General features: G+C 44.7%; 2 protein-coding genes across 4 annotated transcripts in view; one reads left to right on the top strand and one right to left on the bottom strand.

The window, feature by feature from the left end:
- Positions 1–3485: 3485 nt before the first annotated feature.
- On the top strand, positions 3486–7479 carry LRIT2 (leucine rich repeat, Ig-like and transmembrane domains 2). Its single transcript, XM_069863578.1, has 3 exons — positions 3486–3854; positions 4249–5030; positions 6483–7479. The coding sequence occupies exons 1-3, from the start codon at positions 3745–3747 to the stop codon at positions 7292–7294; spliced, it is 1704 nt and encodes a 567-aa protein (XP_069719679.1). The 5' UTR covers positions 3486–3744; the 3' UTR covers positions 7295–7479.
- A 4387-nt stretch (positions 7480–11866) lies between these two features.
- Positions 11867–23805, bottom strand: part of CDHR1 (cadherin related family member 1) — a 48199-nt gene continuing 36260 nt past the window's right edge. Inside the window, exons 15-18 of one of the 3 annotated variants that reach the window (XR_011337990.1) lie at positions 22492–22720; positions 20675–20929; positions 13607–13874; positions 12822–12945 (exon numbers count right to left, since the gene is read on the bottom strand). Coding sequence is in view for 2 of the 3 variants with exons in the window: in XM_069864069.1 (XP_069720170.1) it covers positions 12394–12945; positions 20675–20929; positions 22492–22720 (1036 nt within the window). In the remaining variant the exon portion in view is untranslated. Of the gene's footprint in view, positions 13875–20674; positions 20930–22491; positions 22721–23805 lie in introns of all 3 variants that reach the window. The other 2 variants (XM_069864069.1, XM_069864070.1) reach the window with 2 other exon arrangements.

Raw genomic sequence — 23805 nt, 5'->3', positions numbered from 1 at the left:
GGGTGAAAGAGGAGGGTGAGTAGCACCTATTTCTGTGTGACTTGCTGCGGTGCAGCTTAGCTGTGGTGCCATGGATGTTGGGTTGCTCAAAAAAAGTTGAGGAAAGGCAGGAAAATCTGTACAGCTGCTGTTCTTGTTGGAGGCTTGTGACGGGAAAGTCTATTTACCTCTTTTAACATCACCCTCCTCTTTTCAAGTCTGTACCTTTTGGCGATACACGCAGCATATCTGAAACACACAGCAGCAGCCTTCACTTTGTATGTCTTCCCCAGCATTTCTAGTGCTAGCAGAGGCTCTGTAATTGGAAAGCATCATCCTGGGCTGGGTTTCTTACAGACCTGTGCACGCCTGCCATTTCAAGATGGAGTTTGACTCCCTGGCCATGCTGGGAGCATGCAATCAGCCTCCTTTTGGCATTTACTTTGGCAATAAGTGCAGCCTCTTGAATTCCACTTCCCATAGATTACCAGACAATGCCTCTATGGAGATTTGTTTTGACAGCTTGGGTTTTAAACAGCTTTTTCTGCATTTTGGCTTTGGCCAGGATGCCACTTGACATTAAAGAGCAGCTGAACTGAGTGGACATCTGCTGTCACAAAAGTGGCCATTAAATTTACAGGCAGGCATAAACTGGGCTGAATTAAAAAGGCTACAAAATCCTACTCCAATAGGGAACATCAATATAAAGGATGCAGCTAACACAGTTTAAGGGATTTTTTTTCCCCTTTCACTTACTTTTCTTTCTTTTCTATTCCTTCCTCTCTCTACCTTAGACAGCGGGCAGACTCTCTACCCACTAATTCATCTGATTTTGATACGTAGTTGACCAGGTTAACATTGAACCATCTGAGTATAGCTGGGGATTGAGAATGCTTAGAGAAATGACCTCTCAAGCAGCAAATAAAGATCAGTCTGAAAACAGCTGGATTTTTGCCCATGATGCTAAGACACCAATCTTTAAAAAGCCTTTTTCTGGACTTGTACATGATGGGAGGGACTTGGAGAAGAGCTCACGTGGCAGAAAGAAAACAACTGACACAACAATTCTTGTTTTGGTTAATCAACTAATTTAAAGTATTTCTTTCTAATGAAGAAGCCTGGGTGCAATTTTATTTGCTGCATCCCATCTTATGCAGCTGTATTGTACCCCAAGATGTACATGGAGGGGAAACTGCCAAGGTTTTACTCTGTATTTAAACCTGTTAATGAATAATGCTTTTCATGGAAGATTTTTTTTGAAGACATAGCTTCCGTGTACCTTCAGACCCTCCCTGCAGGCAATGGAGGAGGGATGTGAACGTGGCAAAGGAGGTTATTGTGAGGTTGGGGCTTAGAAGCAGTGAATCCTTCCTGCTGACCTGCCTGATGCTGGAGACAACTGAATGGTGTGTGTGTGTGTGCAGCTCTCAAAGTGGATGGTTTCCTAGTTCATTTCTCTCGTGAACCTCACGCACTGGTGGGCACCTCCATCACCTCATGAATACCTGAACAAGCATGACTGGACAAGGCAACGACCTGGGTGGACTCCAGCCATTTCTCACATTATGGGAGAATCCCACGAACCAAACATACTCCAAGGCACTAACATTCTCAAAAGATCCACAAGGCAATCCTCTTAAGTGAGAATTTTCCAGATGCCCTGAGGGGTGTTTGGAGGGATTTGTCTCAGCAGTGCAGACATGCAGAGCAAACTCCTAAGGAGGAAAACAGAAAATTCCCCTATCACCTCTCATGCTGAGCAACACCAAAATATGTGGTTTCTTCTTCATCTGCTGAAAACTTTTCTTTCCCATTCCCTGCAGCACACACAAGGACATCCCCCAGTTTTTTTCTGGACTCCCAGCTATATCCTAACTTTGTAATAACAGCAGCAAACGACTTATAATAACGTAACGCTATCAGATGTTATAAGGAAGTGTAAAACTATAACATTATTATTATAAGGTAATAATTTGATAGTTTTACTAGGGAATTTTTCCATGGCAGACTACAGAACAGGACCAAAGGAATTGGTGAGGTGTCTCCTCAGAAGCCAGTGCTGGTGCAGCCTGGGCATGGGGTCCTTGAAGCCCTCTGCTTTAGTAGCTGAGGGATGATCTGGAAAGGGACATCCTCCCATTGCAGCTCCTGGTGTTGCTCCTGCAGCACTCGCAGTGGATGGTCCCACTCTCAGTGTGTGGGTGGTTCCTTTGCTCTTTAAGCTACTCTATAAGTGCAAAAGGAGCATCTGCCTCAGCTCATGGGGGCTGCGCTGGTGGCACTCTTGCTGCAAGAGCAACAGCTTCACCAAGAAATGTTCCCAGCAGCTGCCGCGGTCGGATGGGGGATTTATAGCTGCTGCATCTGCTGTGTTACAGACCAGCAGCTTTTCTCCTGCACTCGTGGCTTACTGGCATTTGAAAATGTAAGGCGGCTGCTGAAATATCAACACTACACCAAAGACAAATGGGGAATACTTCATTTGAAAAAAATATCCTGTATGGTTTGGGGCACAGTGACCAATAGCCCAACAGGGCTGCTGCTCACAGGTTGCTGCTTGTACGTGGGAGGCAACCAAAATGCACCGCAGCAGTCCCCAACAGCTTCCCCATCAGTTCATTTGGCTGATTCGCCTTCAAACCAAAGTGCCCATTGATTTAAAAGCTGTGGAATCAATCCTACGCACATGCCCTGACAGCCATGAATAGATCTAAGCCGTCACACTATAAATATATTTCTATCCTGGTCCCATAGGTTAGAGGTTAAGTAGGTTCAGGCTAATCTTGATTTGTGACCCAGCTTCGCATGTACTGACAGTGAGGTTAAGCCCTTTTCTGGCAGCTCGCTGCCTTCTGTGGGCTGTAATGAAGCCCATACACACTAGATGGCCCCAGGAGAACACAGTGCTGCTTGGAAAGCATAACCGAAACCTGCTGGTTTGGATTAAAAAAAATGAATTTAAATCTGGTAACTACAAATCCCTTCCCACAGAATTTTTTAGATTGAATTTTTTGAGGTGACTGAGGGGCAATCAGCATGTGTCTTCCAGGGGAAGCCAGAGAACTTAAAATAACACTGAAATTTTATGTTTATACAATAGAGGTTGACTTCAAAGATACTCTTTTCTCAGAGCAGTCTAGACTGGCAACGTCTATGTTTCTTTTTCCAGTACTAGCGTGTAAGAATGGAATACGGGGAAAAAAAGTTATTTTAGAGGAAAAACAGTGCCATACTTCCTATGTTTCCGTGACAGAGCAATTAAGTTTGAGGAGTAGGTTCTCCCTGCATCATACGCCATAGTACATGCTGTGCTGAGCTGTGCACAGGATTTGGGGCTTGAAGGATTGTGCAAGATGGCACTGTGAAGTGTGGCCCTTATTACAGTTTTCTGCCTTCATAAATGCCTTTAAAAGACAGGAAATTGAGATAGACCCCTTGAAACAATAATAAAAATTAAATAGGCATGGTTGACTACTTCTAAGAACTTGGGAAGAGAAGTGGTTTTGGGTCCATCTTCATCTTACCAGCCAAATATGTATGCCTGTCAAAATCCCTATGGCCAAAGGATAAGTGCCAAGAGCAGCCCTAGGGATGATTTTTAGCACTTCGCCACAGACCATGAACCATACTACATGTCTTCTTTAGGGTGAGGTCCCCATCAGGATTTATTTCTGCGTCAAGGAAGATTACAGCTAATAGGATTTGCTTCCTGGAGGCTATTGGCATGTTTGGTGCAAACCCTGCAGAGTGCTCTTAAAGGAGAATATGGACACTATTTGTCGTATTTTTCTTCTTCTTCTGGCCTTCCACAAGATAAACTCATCTGTTTCATCTTGTGTCACAGGATGTTCTTGTTCTCAAGACAGCTTTGGAAGGTAAGAACACTAGTTATCCTAGTTGTAGCACTAGCAAAGCAGCTCAGAAATTCCTGATATATACTTGCCAATATTGCGAGCACCAAAACCAAACAGATGGCTGCATAGTTTGCCTCCTCTAAGTCTTGAATAGTACTAGCCTGAGCATAAAATGAGATTTCTCTTATTTTCCCTGAGAGATGTAGTGGCATATGTAGCAATTTTTATGACTTAATTGTATTCTTTGTGAGAAAATGGATGTAAAACCAAACTCAAGGGTAGATGTACGGCTTTTTTACGCCCCGTATACGATACCTTATAATTATTCAAGCGCTTGTTGACTTCCATAGGGAACTGGTTTGTTAGCCATAAACATGGTGTGTGACCTGGAGAATTTTCTGGTTTCCTCCTTTAGGAGTTTGCTCTGCATGTCTGCACTGCTGAGGCAAATCCCTGCAAACATTCCTCAGGACATCCGGAAAATTAGAATAGAAAATTCTCACCTAACGGAATTGCCTCGCGGATCTTTTGAGAATGTTAGTGCCTTGGAGTATCTCTGGCTCAATTTTAATAACATTACGGTGATGCACATCAAAAGCCTGGAATATCTTCCGGCTCTGAAGGAGCTGCGCTTGCAAGGGAACAAATTAAGTTCTGTGCCATGGACAGCATTTCAAGACACCCCAGCTCTGAGAATCTTGGATCTGAAGCACAACCGGCTGGATGTCCTTCCAGAACATGCACTCCGCTATCTGCCCAACCTGACCTATTTAGATCTCTCCTCAAATCAGCTTACTGTCATATCCAGGGATGTCTTCTATGGCTGGCCCGTCTACCAGAGAAGCAAAAGGGTGGAGGGGCAGATAGAAGATATTTCCAATGCTGTCCTGGCCCTTCATGACAACCCCTGGATTTGTGACTGTCGCCTGCGGGGCTTTGTTGAGTTTATCAAGTCAGTCGGCCCCCCTATTATTCTGATGAATTCCTATTTAACTTGTGCAAGCCCAAAATTCAGGGCAGGGAAGTTTTTTCATGAAGTAGAGCTCAACAGCTGCATGAAGCCCCTAACCTCAGCCCTTGAGACAAACCTGACAGTCCCAGTGGGGCTGAATGTCACCCTGACCTGCTTTGTGCAAGCCAGCCCTTCCCCAGCTGTCTGGTGGACCTATGCACTCAAACTTTTAAGGGCATTTAATGGTAAGCAAAGCTTTTTCTTATTCTTTTATTTTATTATTTATTTCTATTAAAAAATTATATTCTGCTATTGTAATTATGTAGGTCTACAGGCTATTACAGTCACCACAGTAGATCTCGGACCCTTTAGAGCACTGCGGTTATTGTGGTGGCAATAATTCAAATAATCTTAAGCATCCTACATGCCTAAGACTGCCTGACCAGCATGAGAAGACATGCTTCATACAGGATATCAATCAAAGATGAAATGAGCATGGCCTCATTTGTCAGTAGTAGCTCTTTGCTCTTTCATCATGACACATCACAGCATCAGTCATACATTTATAATAAATATGTAGTTATCTAGACATGCGTATATATTTACATTATATGTTCTATATTCTCTCTATATGCACAGACTCTACATAATTGTACACACATCTGTACAATTGTGGAAGTGTGCACACACACCCGTCCACCCTTGTATGTTTCTATACTATTCCCATATGTTTTCTCAAGAAATACCTACACAAACCTCTAAATCCTGCAGGCCTCTTGCTCCTGTGTGTCCATTCGTGTTCTAGAACCAAAACAAAGGCTGTCATTCTCCATAAGCCTTGCTTGTATATATTCTTTATTGAGGGCTTTGTAATATGAGGTCTTTTCCTCTTCTTCCCCATTCAGCTTGGCCCTTACATGCCCTCCCTCATGTTTATTTTTACTAAGTGCTTTCAATAGGACAAGTTGCTATTTTCATCAGGTAAGCTAATAATGCATATGGGCACTGTACAGGTTATGCATGTTCCTAATAAGCCAGTTTGCTAAAGAAGATAGCATTAGCCCTTAATCCTGGACTGATATTTGCTTTAATTGCAGCATTGTAGCAGCACTTCTGCATCTTTCCACAAGCACATGCTAAATTAATTACAGACAGGCTTTTCCCAACCACAGCCATGTGCCTCCCTGTGGGTAGGTGACAGGGTGTTTCATATTGTTCTTAAAGCTGCATCTCCGTCCCAGCCCAAGGCTTCCTGACCTCTTTTTGGGCAGAGCTTCTTGAGACCAACATTTTCCCTCACTTAATCCTAACGGAGGATGGAGCGTGTGTCCAAAATGCAGTTGTGCCTCCTGCAGTTCAGTGACTCTCCTTGGCTTGCCCTCACCTGAGCACACTTATGGCAGGTGGCACAGGAGTGGCTTGGCCCACAGCAGTCTCCCCTTGCGCTGGGGTAGTGGGTCAGCTGCACCCTCTGTCTTCTGTGCTTAGGTGTCCTGGTGTGTTTATTGCCTTTTGGCCCAGACAATGCCTGGCTGACAAGCCCTGTGAGGTTCAGTGCACTCCCATTCCTCTTCTCTGGGGCAAGGCAGGTCCTGCCTGGCCTCCTGTCCCCTATCCCACACCAGCATGGTCTTGGGGCTGCCCCACGGGAAGCATAGTGGCTCCCACCTGCTGACATGAGTCCCCTCTGCCTGCAGTGTCCACCGAACCTATCAGTGAGGAGACCGTCCGCTCGGAGCTGCTGATCCAGGCGGCACGGCCAGCAGACACTGGCAACTACACCTGCATGGCTGCCAACTTCTTGGGTAACTCCTCAGAGACCATCAGCCTCCACGTGGTGTCCCCGTGGTCATCCGCCCCCTCCCTGAGCTGGGACCCCATCGCCCCCGCCGAGCCGGGTGCCCACGTACAGGTGCGCATCGCCAAGCAGACGGTCTATGGCATCACCCTGGAGTGGTTCGCGGCAGCAGCAGCGGCGGCGGATCCAGGCGAGACCTGGTACACCCTACTCGTGGGCCGCTACGACGCTGCCCAGAAGGACACCATCTACATCGGCCCCGGCGTCAACACCTACTCGGTGACCGACCTGCTCCCTGCCACCAAGTACGAGGTCTGCGTGGCCGTGCGCAACCAGGCGCCCCGCAAAGGCCAGTGCGTCGTCTTCGTCACGGGCAGTGACGTCAGTCAGCTGGAGCAACGCGAGAAGCTCATCCACATCGTGGTCATCGTCTGCGCCATGGTGCTGGCCGTGCCCGCCGGCATGTACGCCTGCACTGCCGAGGCTCGCCCGGGATGCCTGGCACGCTGCCCTGGCGCCTGCCTTCGGCGTCGCCGTGGGGGCCAGGCTCAGGCTGCCGGCAGCAAGGAGAGCACGCTGGACAGCCTGCCCGCGGGCAGCGAGGACGGGCTCTGCCGCCCCGAGGATGGTCGCGATGCTCGGCGGCCACCAGCCCGTGAGGAGCCTGGCAAGACCCGGCCACCCCACAGGAACAGCGCTGACCTCTACTAGGCCGGCCCCTGTCCTGCCGGCGTGGCCAGCAGCACCTTTTACAGATGACCTCAAGACACAGCGCCTGCTGCTTTTCTTGAAGTACCAAGCAAGGAAGCCTCTGTGCTGCAAGGACTTGGGGCACGGCAGGGTGCATGGCCGGGATTCGCAGCAGGCTTGGGAAGCCCTGGGAATGGGTGAGCGCGGGGAAGTGCGGCCATGGGCGCGTGGCTGCACCCCCGGGCTGCCTCCAGGGCACTATCGCAGAGCAACACGCACAGACACACAAGAAAACCAGCATTAACCAAAAAAAAACCCCACCCAGAATCAATAGCAACATGTGGCAAAAGGTGAAAAGTCTCCCCTTGCTCAGGCTGTCTTTATTTATTTTACCCAGCAGCTCTCTGCTGGCTTCTCCTGTGTGCTGCCTCATAGGAACAGACCGGGCAAGCCAGGGAAGGCTGTGGTCATAACCAGCAACAAAAAGAGGTGGAGAAATTTGGGCCAGCGTGATGGACCTGATGATTGGTGCAAAAATAATTGCCATTTTTGCCATTGTAAAATGTGATGCTTATTATGGACTAAACATTTATTTAGCTGTGTTCATGTAGTATATATATTTTTAAAGTGAAAACTCACTCTTATTTATGTTAATAATTTTGTTTCACTGGTAAGTCTTTTTATATTACAATGTCAAATTAAAGATGGGGGAAAAAGCAAGTTCGAGAGATTTTGTTTCCACGTCTTGCAAATGCCTCTGCAGAAGCTGCATGAACTGGGCTCTGAAAGTCTGCCTCACCCAGCTTACTCACCAGACTTCTCTCCCACCGATTACCACATTTTCAAGCATCCCAACAACTTACTGCGAGAGGTTTTTCCACAAACGAGCAGCAGTTCAAAATGACTTTGGAGAATTCATCGGTTCCAGGTCTTCTATACTAGTAGAATAAATGGACTTACTTCTTGTTGGCAAAAATGCCTGGATTCTAATGGTTCTTCTTTCAATTAATAAATTTAATTCTAAGCTGACATATAATGCTTTAAAGTTGATGTGCAAAACCAGCAATTATTTTTGCACCAACCTAATATTTTGTTTCCTTTGGAGAAAATCTTTTGTTATTTTGGATCAGTGGTGTTAGTGTTGGGTTTGAGAGTAGGGTGGGGGTTTTTTTGTTGTTGTTTGTTTGCTTTGCTTTGTTTTGTTGGATATTTTCACACGGCAATTCACAGCCTGGGTTGTACCACAAACAGGAAGAGTGTGAACCCTTAATGAGCACCAGTGTAATGTAGTTGCAGCACAGGGTTTCACAGGTTTTGAGTTATTTTATTTTTTGTACAAGGAAGGAGGGGAGGGCTTTTTATTTGTGTCTAAACATATCTTAGAGAACCATTGTAGTTTCACACTAGCATTACCTAGCACACACACCCCCACTTCACCCATACCCACTCCTAATGGTTATTGCTACACAAGTGTTGTGTTAATACATCCTTTTCAAAGTTAAGAGCAAGAGAGAGTGAAAAATGAGCAGTTTCTCTTTTGCAGGCAAACACTCAACTGCTCTTTCCTCTTCCACCCTCCCCAACTGTCGTCTCCTTCTTCCCAGGTGGTGGGGTGATGCAGGAAGCAACAGGGATGCTCCACCTGACCCAGGCCGGAGAGGTTTGTGGTCAGGGGCAGAGATTTTGGTGGAGCTGGGCTTTGAGAACTGAAGCTCATCCCAAAATGCAGGTGAGCTGCCTGCCCATCCTACAGCTGTGAAACCAAAGCTTGCGACCTTTCTAGAGGTAGAAATTCCCAAACATGCATGTAAAAACAACCAGCCCCTACTCTCAGAAGAGCTCACACTGCATTACTTGGGGTGTGTCAGGAGGGGTGACTTATTTTTGTCTTCTTTGGCCTCATGCACATCCAAAGAACCTGATCAATAGATTCAAATCCCTTGTCCTATGTGTTGTTACAGAAAACCTCAAAAAACCTCAAACCAACCAACCTAGAGTAGAAACCTTAGCTGTAAGGAGAGAAAAAGCCTAATGTGAACTTCACTACATGGCAGTTTGGCTTTCTAGCTGTATTTTGGTTTTTGCTTTGTGCTTCCCATGCTCTCTCTCCTCAGGGCCCATATTTCCTTCCCCAGTACCTCCTTCTGCTCTAACTTGCTGCACAGCTATTCAACAGAGACCTGTTATGTCAGTGGTGACTCTCAGTGTTATCCTTCATGGCCCTTCCTCGTCAGTCTCTTAGTGTCAAAGTAATAAACACAACAGATTTTCAGAAAGGTGTCCTTTGCTTCATTTCTATTCTTTTACATTTACAAATTGCAGAGAAACCTGAATGACAAGGAGCTCTGGGGTTTGGCTGCAGGGACAGGGGAGGCCAGGCAGCCAGAGCGTGTGTCATGGGAGGTCCAGAGCAGTGAGGAAGGGGCAGAAGCAGTCGGCTAAGCAAGGAGACAACCGCGTCCTGGAGAAACCCCTGGGGAGATGGTGCATACAGGGTCAGGCATAAGCTGATGCTGGTTGAGGACCAGCCTGGGGCCGTGTATGAGGGAGAGTGAAAAATAAACCAGTGCCTGGCTGGCCACCTTCCACCCCAGTCAACACAGAAGAATAACAGCAAACTGTAGAAACTGGAGAGAGAGAGCGAGCTGGTGCATCACAGTAAGGAAACTACACAGCCCCTCTCCTGACTTGTAGCCCACAAAAGGTGCCATTTGGTCACCCTGGAAAGCTGTCTAGCTGTCTCTGCCCAAGCCACCACATAACAAGAACTTACAAGGCATCATTGCCAGTAGAAGCACAATATAAGCAGAAGAACCTTTTGTAGGTTTGTTTTTATTTATAAAAAAAAATCCCAAAACTTGTATTTGAAATACAGAGTAACTGGAAAACAATCTCACGACATAATAATAAAACATCTTTATTCCTTTTTAAATATAATCTCTAGGACTATAAGCCTATAATTCCCGTTAAATCTCACTTAATTGAGTGGTTTCATAGGCTTTCCTCACTGGAGAATGAACACTGAATACTGGCTTCAACACAACATTAGGGAAACAGTAGCATGGGGAGTAAATTGTGAACTTGTGGTACCTTGGGGACTGTTGCAGAACCTGGTGGAGACACAACTAGCAGAAGGCATGTGCTCAAGCTGGGCACTAGGGGGGCAGAGGCTGCACCTCCCCTCTTTCCCACTCATGGCCAGAGGGTAAGGATGAGGTGACTACTCATACCGTGGGAGACTGGCCCTCATGCTATGCAACCCCAGGAAGAAGGAAAAGCAAGAAAGTCATGTACAAAATTAGAGGTGCAGCAGGAGATGCTCTGGGAGCAGCGCTGCTGTCACAGACCCCAGCCAGGACACTGCCACTCCTCTTGGCTACAGCTCCTGGCTCAGCCTGTGGGTGACATGGGCCACGGTCCCCCTCTGGCTTTTAGGTGGATCGTATTGAAGTTAGAAAATACAAGATTTTTCCTGTAAGTGAGTAACTTCTCATTCAACCAGCTGTCCCCCTAAGCTGATGAAGTTCTGCAAAGAAAGGGAATTAGACCAGTTAATGGGATGAGGGAAGAAGAGCCCCTGAGGGCCAGGCCTGCTGCTCCAGCTGCAATGACAGCTGGAGAAGAGTCCTGTGACTCTCTTAACAGTGTCTTGTCCTGCAGGCTTTGCTTCTCATCCTGATGTTCATAGTGTCAGGCTGAGCCAGCACAGCTGCCCTGCAGGACCAGCACTCAGACAGAGGGTAAAGGGTGCTGCTCCCCAGCCAGCCCAGAGCATGCTGCCTTTTTCCCAAGGGATGGAAAAAGCCAGGCACAGCTGCAAAGCATCTCCTCAGAAATGAACATGAGGGAGAAGCTGTGGGGTAGATCCAGCAAAAACAGTGCTCTACCTTTGGTTCCTTTTACAGTCACATAACAGGGAAAAAAAAAAGTGTCAGTGTCAGCCTTCTATACCACCCCGGCCCCCCACTTCCCTGCCCATTAACTTTTGCATAATTCACTCAAAAATACTGATAGGACAAACCATAAAATATTACGGAAAAGCCCTTTTGCACTCACCAGTCCCTGGTGCAAGCCAGGAGAGGTAATAAAATACATTCCCTGACACCTCCTGCTAGCAGTGTACAAAACAAAATGATCTTTCCAGACACTCCCCGACCAACATAGGCAACTTGCCAGTGTTTCTCTATATTTTTCACTTATCATTTTTCTCTTGGTTTTACCTTGTCTTCCCTGCTGATTCAATCTTGGCCTTTTCCTGCCGGCCTCCCCCTTATGAAGGGATACGGTGTTAGATTAATTGAGCAAGTGCTGCTCTTGAACTTCCACACTCAAATCTTGCCCCAGCCAGTCCAGGGAAGTACTGATTAGCAGGCAAGTCCAGGGCAGAAGCAAAGCGCAGCATCATGTCAATGTACTCTGGCAAACCCCAGCAGAAGCTGTTGGAGAATGAATTCTCCAAGCCTGTCTGCTTACCTTTTAGGAAGGAAGGTACTAGAGCCATGAGCATATTGCTCTGCCTGCATTGCGTCCTGAGGATGGCGGGTACCACCTAGGTCAGCAGGTACCAGCTATGCGCTACCCTCTTGCAGCATCACTGCTATGGGAGACCAGCATACCAGCTCAGTGCTGGTGTTACAGGCAGGCCAAAGTTTTCAAAACTGGGTCTGGGATCTGAGGCGATGGTTTTTTGGACACTTCAAACCCACCTGCCAGATCAGGTCGGACATGTCATCCACCAGTGCCTTGGCTGCAGAGAGCCTTATTGGAAAACTAGGACTCTGGGTAGAGTCCAAAAGCAGGGGCAATCTGAGTCCCCATTCACTTAGGGAGACTGTGGCTGGTGTGAGAGTGCTCGGCACCCTGGCCAGACAGCTGCAGGCAGGGACCGGCACTAAGACACAAGCTGAAGGAACTGCAGTCACAACTGGACACGGACTGCAGTGTTTGCACAGGTGGGGTGACTCCTTAGCATGTAATACTTGGTGAAGGTGAGGGGTGGGTATCACAGCCAAAAGCTGCTCTCAGTTCACAGGGTGCTGACAGACATGGGAAAGATCACAGCACATAAATATAACCACGCACAGTCACAATCCGCAGTCTCTGGGGACTGCCAAGACTGCCTAGATGTGGGGCTCATTGAAAGCTGCGTTCCTCTTCTCAAACTTCATTTTGAGCTCTGACACAAGGGCATTGTGGGCACTGCCATGACCTCTCTTCTTCAGCTGCTTGTTTATATACTTAGGAGTGAGGGACCCAGACACGGTTGGCACCCGCCACCCTGGGGCATCCACCCTGGGAGCCACGGCAGGGGGTGGCGGGGGCAAGGGGGCGGTCGGTGGCACGGGGGCAACCTGGACGTTGTTGTTGCTGTTCTCGTTTTGTAGGCTCTTGGTATCATCCTCAACGACAAATTTCTCCGCAGCACTGCTGGGTCTCTTGAACTTCAGCCACTCCATCCTGACTGTCCGGGGCTGCGGGGTCTGTCTTTTTTTTATGATCCTTCTCACCGGCATGATTTTGTTGGACCGCTTATTGCGCCAGAACATGGCAGTAGAGATCATGATAGTTATCAGCACCATTATGCCCATGACACCAGCTAGCACTCCTAAGGCTTTCATGGGATTATCTTTAGTTTGCATCAAAAAGGCGGCCATAGGCCCTTTGTGAAGAGTCTGTAAAAGAGTACAAAGAAAACACATGACTTACTCTATGGGACAGACAGTGACCCAGAAATTTCATTTGTCCAAAATATGTAACAAGCAGGGCTGACTAATGAAAGCTGTCTCTAAAAAAATGAGAGTCAAAGAGCCAGTCCAGGCTTGGAGAATTTAGATGGAGCAGGAGACTGGGCAAGCATTATGGTATTGTGAGAGAGATGACTGCCAAACACAAAAGCTTACAGAATTATTACTGCCAAATTAGGACAGATTCTTGCATATCACCATCGTGTTTATTTAACTTGCAAGAACTGAGCAAGAAAATAATTGGCTCCAGGATCTGCAGTTGGATTGTTATACTACATTTCAGAGTTAATTTCCTAGGAATAATAGTGTTGAACCCAGACAGAAGTTTATGAGTGGAAAACAATCTTTCAAAAACAGTTGCAGGTAATACAGTGATGCTGTTTATAGGACTATTACTGAGCATGGTCTTAAAAAGATTATGAGAAAACTTACTTTTATAAAATTACAGTGTACAAATGAGTAGTTAGCAGATATGTGCTGCATTCTGTTTTCAAGTACTCTTTTACAGACATAACAAAACTCTTTGAGGTAGGGAACATGAGTAGAGCTAAAGAGCTTTGTTTTTAGAAATAAAAGAAATAAGCAATACCATGAGCTACATATGGCATATTAAGGACAAATGAATGGCCAGTTCACTTTGCGGCTTAGCACACTGTGCGTCTCCGAGGTCCCCGTATAATTTTGCGGATTTTGCCCTGCGGGTGGAGCCTGGATCTTTTCACACTTTTCCAGTACATGATGGTGGAGATCACCATTGTTACAGAAATGGTAGAAAGGACGCCACTCATGCAAATTCCAAATATTGTCCATGGACGTTTCCTGAGGCCTAAAATATAGGATTTTACCCTGGACTTGATCTGGAAATATCAAAAATAAGAGAAATGGTCAGCGCTCCCATGGTTATATTTGAAAGAGGCCAGTATCTAGTATAAATACAACTAAGGTAAAATGTTTACTGGATAGAGAGAATATATATAAAATAAAGGGAGCTAAGTGTTCAACTAGGCACAGGAGAGGAGAAAGTTGCAATGACATTGAACTGAACACAGAAACACTAAAAGAAATTAAGAAGCACATATAAACACCTGATTGATTAGGGAATAAAGAGTAGTGGTGCAACACATTGATCAGCCTTATGCATGGCATGGTAGTCCACCCTAGTCATTTGGGAAAGAAGTTCATGATGAATATAAGATCCTGCAATGGAATCTGGACAGAGAGTAGTGTTGTGCAAGGCCAGGAGATCCTTGAGAAATGGAAAATTCATGAGCAGGTTTACCAACAGGTGGTCATAAAGCTACACGTGACCGCAAATAGACAGGAGTACCCACTGTGCCCCACTCCTCCAGCCTCAGCTCCAGAGAGAATCATCACCCAAACTTTGCACATCTGCTAACAGGTTATCTGCATTTTAGCCAGTGGTATGAGCTCCCAGCTTTTAGTCAGTGGGGAGAAAAGGACAACTCCACAGTTGTAGTCACATTGTGCTAAAATAGGTATCAAAGACAGTGAGTAGAAGGAGAGCCTCGTAACTAGATTGGGCTTGAACCTCTGACTTTTAGACATTTAAAGTGAGATCAGAAGGATTTCCGTATATGACTCTTAACTAGGAGCCTTACCTCTTTGCCTTCCCCAGTCTGTGGAGGGAGATGACTAAGAGTATCCACAAAGGATACTTCAGAGTACCTCTTGTCATGTATTACACAGGAACGCTATTTATTTTCAAATCACATTCCTAACCTTAGGGCATTTACATTCATTAATAAACACCCCATTGCATTCACTTCATTTCTATATTTTCACAGCCTACCTCAAATACATTATCCAAGTTCACTATTCCCCTACCCTGAATGTTTTATACTACCAAAGAGAAATGGGTGAAGAAATGCTATTGAAACTAATGGAACATGCTACCTTACAGCTAGCTGCAGCTTTTCATAATTTGCTGTGCACAGTTTTTCCATTATCTAATTAGGAATGAACCTAAGCTAGAAAGCCCACAGCTTTGGCAGAGCTTGGATTCACATCAGCTTTGTTCTTCTGCATTACATGGATTTTGTATATTTAAATCCCGTCAGATGACAGAAATTCTACCTTGATTTACTTAGCTTCATGTGAAAGTCTGCTGAGTTAAGTGTCAGATAAACCCTGCTAAGTAGTACATGACCTGAAATGAGTCCACTTATTATGAGTATTGTCAAGACCTATTTTGTAGTGAGGCACTGATGGCTAAATAGCATAGGACCAACCTAAGAAGAAAGAAGGCATATACTTAAGAAGATGCTGTATCTCAGTAATAATTATTTGACTAGCTATTTGAAAACACTGAATGAATGGGATTATACAGAAGCACACATCTATGCTGCCAGTGTGCAGCACTCACAGGGGTAAGAAATGATGGAAATCTTATTTGGAGTTTCGGAACTCGGTTTTGTTCCATTCCCCCTTGCGTCACCAAGTTTGGCATCTGCTCAGGGCTTTCAGTTATGCATAGGTGACTATTACTAAAACTAAAATCAGGAATAGTTAGCTGGTTCAGACTATATTCTAGTTACTGGGCCTGTACAATACAGAGCTTTGCCTAGAACCAGCCTTGGACAATTCTTCTGTAATGTCTACATAAAAATATAAGGCATTTGGTAAGCATACAGTGGGAGAATTTCTATTTGCCATAACCATAACACTCATAGGATAAATAGGAGGAATAACTTGCGAAACAGGCTTGGAACAACATCATCTTAGCCAGGTTGCTTATGTAAGTGCATTCATCATCAAAAAGCTTTGCAATCTTGCCTGTGTCACTGCTGTGGCTCAGTTGGGTAACACCAAGATCAGGTCTGAGAGAGGTCCCAACACTCTCTGACAGTGAAACTCTGGGGATATTTGGACACCCAAGTTTAAGCACTTCGCCTCTGAGCACTACTCTGCACATTCTAACCACCTCAGTTACCAACAGTGCCTCAGAACCAGGTCAACAAATAGTGCCAACTATGCAATTTATGTAGCTCATTTCCTAAGAAGCATGCTGTGCTTTGAAGAGTACTGTTTTTTTCTTATACATATAAACCAAAAGCAGACAAACAATAAAATGAAAGCTAGTATAAGAAGCACTGTCGTATCCCTGCAGGCCAAAACCTGTAAGAAACACTCTCTTAATTGCCATTAAAGGAGTTAAAATACCACCGCTCACAAAAGAGAACACTCTACTGTTTGTTTGTTCTGATTTCACAGTTATAATGAGTGCTGGCCCAGAGAAGGGTTGGGGACAATTAGAGGCTTACAGAACTGTGGCAGAAGTTTGGAAGTAGCTAAGCTTTTTGTATCAGCTTCAAGAAAGCAGAAGTCCAGTCCTGGGACAAGAATACAATTAAGAGACTTAAGCAACTGTTTGGATTAAAAGATGTCATCACCTATTTTTTATTTAATGGGTATCTATTGTCTCTTGTAGAACCCTTGTGACTGACTGTCTCCTGCACATAAGCTGCTCAGATGAAGTCCTGCTGCATCCTGAAGTGTCCAGCACTCACTGGGACCTGCCAGCTTTTGAGAAGCTTTAACACTGACATGTGACTTTGAAGCCAGATTCATAAGCCTCAGCCCAGTGCAGTTTTGGTATAGATAGATGATTTCATGCTGCATAGCAGGCTGTGGAAAACACTCCTCTGCAGCACATGAGTCTTATTCTTGCCTTCCTTCCTCCACAGAGGCTTCCTTCTCAAAAACCTGAGTTTGCCGAAGAGGATGCTGCCTATGGCTCTTTCTGCTACTGAAACGTTGACTGATTTCCTTTGTTTCAATCTCTCCTGCCACAACAGTTTGCAGTGTCCAGACAATCATACCTCCTGGCAGCTTCTAAAGAGCCATTCATAACACATGGGATACAGTGAGCAGAACAAGTGGTTGGTGTATCCAGAAGCTGGACACAACAGGAGCACATAGTTGAGCTGTTCAGCCACAAGACCAGCTAAAGCTCATCAGCTATATTTAGAAGTCTAAGTAAGTAGGTGAAGCTGTTAAGAGCCCAAGGTATTGTGGATTATAGACAACTCGGGCTGTGTTGACTTAAGCAGATAGATCTGTAAAATGAACCAGTTGGTTCTAAGGAGTCCACTTCTACATACTCAAAATTTACAGGGTTTTTGCTTCAGATATTGTGTATCTTGGTTGCAAGGATGGGCTGCCTGCTATGCCCAAGGCACAGTAGGTGTACTCCCCAGACATGTTTTCATCTGAAAGAAGTCTACTTCTTGTGCTTGGAACTATCTGTGACATGAGCCATCCCACAGTATGTGGGGATGATCAGGAGATTTACTTCAGTAGTAACTCCTGATCCAAGATAGAACACCAGTTGCCTCCTCCAGTGCTTATGTCAGAGCAGCGCTATCACCATATATGAGAACTACCCTTAAGTAACTTTGCAATGCAAACATAAGCATAGGGAGAGACTTCTCAGATCAAACCAACCTTCTCTGAACAATTTTTTAAAGGCCTATGTAACTGCGGAAAGAAGAAGAGGCTAATTGCTCTGCAAATGTGGCAAAGGATGTTTAGTGCCAGCAGCAACCACAGTTCACATGGTTGCAGAATTAGTATGAGAGTGCAGGAGACAGCCACATTAATTCACAGAGGGTGCTTGTTAAACATTTCAGTTAGGTGAATCTAAATCTAAGATTCACCAGCTAAATTTAGCAGTCTAAATGAGTGTCCAAAGCTATTAAGAACCACAGATTATGCTGTCTAAATGTGGACTTAAGCCTCGGACCATGAAGAGGTGTAAATAAACGCCCCCATATACTTGCAGAACCACAGTGGAGTCATGAAGAGGCAGAGTGATCCCCCTGATCATGCCAGACTTCAGGATAAGGAGTGGGAATCAGTTTTCTATGAAAACATCATGCAGCAGAAATACATTTTTGAGTGAACCATAAGGGTGAAGAAAAGAGTGGCTTTTTCAGCATATGTTTCTTATTCTGTTGAGAAAGGATAGGAGATCAACAGATGCCAGTCAATACCAATTTCCATAAAATCAGACTCAGTTAAATTAAAAGGCCTCTGGAATTTTTTATCACGGTAGTATTCCAAGAGCAAAAGGTCCTTTTGATGTGCAATACTGCTGAACTTAGCCACAAGGCATCTATCTCGAAGGGCACAGCCTTGTGTTAATTGCAATGGTAAATGTTAATCAGAAAATATGCCTGTTTAATTACTTGGTGTGATTAACACTGTTGGAAACCTCTAGAGGATGCATTCAAAAATATCCTCCTTATCCAAAATCAGTAATAAATAAATGCCCACCAAATGGCTGACTAAAAGAGCTGGAGCACAGAGGGATGAAACGCACATTTTTAACAGTCTCTGAAAGTGTGTGAGTGCGTGAGTGTGTGTATGCACCATCCCTATAAAAAGAGACTGTTTTCTTCACAAAGTCTTAGCAGTGACTGTCCTATCTGTGGGACACAAGGAATGAGCAAGGATTTGTACACTGACACTGCATCTCATGTTCAAGCTGAAATTGGAGAGTGGTTTTAGGAAGGGCATGTGATGATCTTGGATAAAAAAAAACCCAGCACAAATCATTGCAAGAAATGCAAGAAGTAGTGGAGAAATGTACAAAAGCTTATGGAAGATGTGACATCAGGTTCGTAGTGCAGATCCTGCTGAAGAGACCTACACAAATTAATAAAGAAGATGCTGTTGCTATCTCAGGCTTTGTGTTGGGACTGCACAGAGAAGAGCATGGGAAGGAGGGAAAAATTGCGTCTGAGAGGAATCCAGGTCTTAACAGCCCTCTGCTTCCCCTTTAGACTTTATCATGAGCAGTTCTCCTTCACTTTGTGCCAAATCGGTACACCTGGAGGGGGAGAAATGCAAGCAGAGAGGGGATTTTGTACAAGATACTTCCTTTTATCAGGTGCTAATGCTGCTTGAAACACTAGAAGAAGATACAGGAAGCCCTTTATCTCAAAACATCAGCTGCTCTTGCTTTCCTTTCAGATATGCTTCACCAGCTGATTTAGGGACTAGATTCCTCAGCAGAGGTGTGGGACACCCTCCCTCCCTCCCCTCAGCCCTGTACCTTAGCCCTGCATGCTGACAGAGAGGTTACCAGCTCATCTGGAGGAGGGGGAAAGCTGGAGGCTAGGTGCTGGGGGCTGACAGTGCCAGAGGCCAGGTGGCTCCACACACTCCTGAAATGTGTGCCCTGTGACAAGCTTGGAAGAAAGGCAGGGAGGGCAGGCACTCCCACGGTTGGCTGCAAGTAGCAGTTCTTAGTTCTTGTATAAAACCCACCAAAACTTTATGGTTTGCATGGAAAATCAAAGTGTTAATTAGTTTATTTCCTTTATATCAGTAAGAATGGCTAAACTTCCAGGCTTCTCACAGATACAGTACACACAGTCCCCCAGCTGTACATGGCAGAGCCTTAAAGCAGCATGCCCTGATCATACCAAGCCCCAGTGCTGCATGGCAGCTCTCGTGGAGCCCCAACAGTGAGTCCCACACCAGGGACATCCTCTGCCAGGGCAGACCCAAGACCTCTGGCAGTCCTGGTGCAGCAGGAACTGACAATAGAGACTGGGAGTTATTCCTGTGCTGCTGGTGGTGGCCAGGTTTACCTTGCTGATGAGCACAAGTGTTCTCTGCAGACACCTTTTAACTTCCAGCAGGCTCTGAACTGTGTACAAGAAGTATCACAAAAATGTACCTGATAAAGAGTATCAGTGGAATAAGAGGAGATGGAGAAAACAGAGAAAGATTTGTCAAAGAAAAAGAAGCAGTGGATGCATTTTGACCAAACAAAGAGAAGGGCAGCTGCTGTGTGTAGGAAGAGATTTGCATCTTTGCCCAGTATGTGTGTGGTCCAGAGACTGTCAGGCTAATGATGTGTTTCTCATCTACTTTAAAGCCCATTTCCTCCCCGCTGGTATCTAGTTAAAGGCATGGCAAGGCAGCTACAATAAATAAGAATCGTGCAAGCATGCCCTGCTCACCATAAATCACTGCTTGTTTTTTGTTGATGTAAAAGCTGGGCTAACAGGAAACTCAACCTATGTGTGCTATCTTTTAGAGTCTTCTTCTTTTACCTGCTAATAATACTGCAATTATTAAACTCACATCCAAAATTCTAAATACTTTAAAGCATTCCTGTAAAGCTATATCACTTTTCCTCTGTCACTTATGTTGACTTGCAAGACTGGTCTAATATATTTCTCTCTGGCCCCAGCTATTTTTTTTTCACATTTTGTAGGGGGCGAAATACAGTTTTCTTCTCCTGAATGAAAGGAAAACTTAAAAATTTTATCAGTCAGGATTTACCTTTACTCTCAGGAGACTATAGTCTCTATTTTGCATCTGTCTCTAACAATCAGATACAAGGAACTCATCTCCCAACCACTTTGTGCTTCTACCTTTGCACCTTTGCGATTTTTCTCATCAAATTTTGTGTCTGTAGAATCCAGCTTCACTATAAGGCTCTAGAAACTCTACAGAACAGAGCTAGTAAGAAAGGAGAAGCAATGGCTAGCAACTTTTTGGTGGATGATTTCAACTCCTGTAGCATTTTTAAAGTAGTCACAGAAGTGGAGCAAGAAGTGACTACTCTTTTTGCCTCTCAAGGATCTTCTCATATAGGGATTTCTCTAAAATATTTTCTTACCTCCTCTGTGATATCAATCTTCAGAACTGCTGTGGTACTGAAGGACGGGGAGCCTCGATCTTTGGCCTGAACCACCACTGACCATATGCAGTCTTTGTTCTTTGTGATGTTGTGGATGATGTCCAGAGAACGGATATAGGATTTCAGCTTGATCTCCCCAGTGCTTTGGTCTATATCAAACACATTGGCTGGATCTGCTTGCATGATGGAATAATCCACAATGTTGTTGGGTTCTTCTGCATCTTGATCTATAGCCTATTAGAGGAAGTGTAAAGAACAAATATGTCATTTTTTTTATCTTTGCCTGAAGACAAAACACTAACTCCTGAGCAATCGCTTCTAATAATTTCCATACTGCGAGATGACTGGGCTGTTTATGTTTCATCTTGGAAACAATTTCCCCTTTTCTGGTATCAGCTATGATACATTTTCTAGTGAAAAACAGCAGGACTAGAGGCCTTTTTGAATAAGCAATTTCTATTTGAGATTAAATAAAATCAGAGGAAAAACTGAATCATAACCTATCTATGGAATGCAAAAGGTGCATCACTGGGGAGTTCCACAGAATCACAGAATCACTAAGTTGGTAAAGACCTCCAGGATCATTGAGTCCAACCATTCCTATCAACCACTAAACCACGTCCCTGAGCAAAGGTGTGGGGGATGAATGTGAAGTGAATAGAGAACAAAAGGATTAGCTTCACGCTATAAAATATCGCTGCCTTAATTTTTGTGCTATAGTATTTATTCTAATGATTTTAGGTGTTGTGTGATCAGGCTTCACTATGTAAGGTCTTAATGCAGGATGTTCTGCTCCTTTGCCTGTGAATTGTTATTGCAGGTTTTTTACCTCCTGTTCCGCACTGGATCAATGAATACAGTTATGCAAAGCAAAGGGAAAGAAGATGTGTGTTTGAGCAAAAAGGCATGACAGGAAGCTTAAGTACTCAAAGCCCTGTGCTTTCATTCACTCATCTTATTTGGGCTTCTTATGATCGCTGTACAATCCAGGATCCTCCACCAGCTGATGGTTCAAATACTGTAACAGAATTTTATCTCTTGCCTATAGAATTTATTTCTCCTTCTCAGCAGTCTACAAACACTATCATTCCACACTATAATCCATTTGTTACATACAAATGGATGTGCAAAATAAAGTCCCAAGAAAAGTGAACATTCATAGAATCATAGAATAACCAGGTTGGAAGAGACCCAGCGGATCATCGAGTCCAACCATTCCTATCAAACACTAAACCATGTCCCTTAGCGCCTCGTCCACCCATGCCTTAAACACCTCCAGGGAAGGTGACTCAACAACCTCCCTGGGCAGCCTCTGCCAGTGCCCAATGACCCTTTCTATGAAAATTTTTTTCCTAATGTCCAGCCTAAACCTCCCCTGGCGGAGCTTGAGGCCATTCCCTCTTGTCCTGTCCCCTGTCACTTGGGAGAAGAGGCCAGCACCCTCCTCTCTACAACGTCCTTTCAGGTAGTTGTAGAGAGCAATGAGGTCACCCCTCAGCCTCCTCTTCTCCAGGCTAAACAACCCCAGCTCTCTCAGTCTCCTCGTAAGACCTGTTCTCCAGCCCCTTCACCAGCTTCGTTGCTCTTCTCTGGACTCGTTCCAGAGCTTCAACATCCTTCTTGTGGTGAGGGGCCCAGAACTGAAAACAGGATTCGAGGAGCAGTCTCACCAGTGCTGATTACAGAGGGAGAATAACCTCCCTGGACCTGCTGGTCATACCATTATTATACCCAAGCAATAAACAGCAGAGCTGGGGCTTTTCCAAAGCTTTGTGACACACTGTGGTGTCTCTCACCTCTATCTTCACTGGTGACCCGATGATCATCGTCTTTTCCTGGATGTTTTCATTGAACTCTGGAGAGTGGTCATTGACATCTAGCACGGTGATAAACACTTCAGCCAAGCTGTATTTCCCATCTGTGTCCTCTGCCTTCACATAGAAATTATACTTTGAGTTCACTTCAGCGTCTAATACAGCCCAGGGCTGCGTGTAAATGATACCTGTTGATGGGTGGATTAGGAACCTGGAAAAGAAGCATGGAAAGCCTTTGGGGGTTTTTGATCACTTAATGTGTGTTTACAGCCTGAGGCAAAGATGGGCTCAAAACATTGAAATGCTGTGCCCGAAGGTTGGTACTCTTCATCTAACTCCTGTCTGGCTGATCCTTTCCAAGTCATTCACTCTACCTATTTTTGGCTAGTTCCTTTCCAGAGAACTATCTGTGTCTGGTGTGTTTCTGTTCATTGTGCATTAGCCATTTTAGCTGTATTTTCCGTTAAAGACTTTGTCCTTAGTAAATGCTCGATAAATGTCTTAAAACATTAAGGAATTGCCTATTATTTTACAGTTTATAAGTACAATGTATTAGATCATGTCCTGCATAAATTAAGATTGATTGATATCACCTCAATAGCTAAGGGAAGCATGCTGCATTTCATATTTAAGCTCTTCACTTCTCAGAATGGGTAAGAAAAATGGCTGCTCTCAAATCCCCCAAAGTGCAAGGAAAATTATCTCCTCCAAAAATAATCACTTTTCTATAGACTGGCACTGGAATACAGATTTATCTCTAGCAAGTTGAATTCTACACATTTGTAATTACTAAAACACTGTCAAAAGTGTCAGCCAGAAACTTGGATTTATAGAGAAGACACCAATACAATGTCTTTTTTTAAAATGGACTGCCAGTGTAGGCTCCAAGCAGTAGGGTTTTTAACAGATGAAAGGTTTTATATACCCTTTAATTAACATACAGGATAACAAACTATTTTCTGAATCCCAGCTGTGTGTGCAGTTGAGTAATTATAAAAGGGGCATTTAGTAATCCAGAATCTTCAATTGTTTTCATTACCCTGTTAAATACAAATACAGGTCTTGATAAAAGCCAAGACCTTAAAGTGGAAAGAGCTGTGCAGACTGTTGGTAGGAGACAGTGCCTGTGCCGAGTGCCTCCTTAGCACCCAACTCAGCCTAACCATGCAGAGAGGACTCTCATTACCCCAGTTTTAGTGAAAGAATAGAAGCACTGAGATGTGAAGAGATTACAGCAGTGCACTCTACTCCCACTGGCAGCTTGGATGTAGGATTACCAGCATAATAGTTTTATCT

Source organism: Phaenicophaeus curvirostris, chromosome 9, assembly GCF_032191515.1.
Source record: "Phaenicophaeus curvirostris isolate KB17595 chromosome 9, BPBGC_Pcur_1.0, whole genome shotgun sequence".
Taxonomy (NCBI): domain Eukaryota; kingdom Metazoa; phylum Chordata; class Aves; order Cuculiformes; family Cuculidae; genus Phaenicophaeus; species Phaenicophaeus curvirostris.
This window is presented reverse-complemented; position numbering and strand designations above follow the sequence as displayed.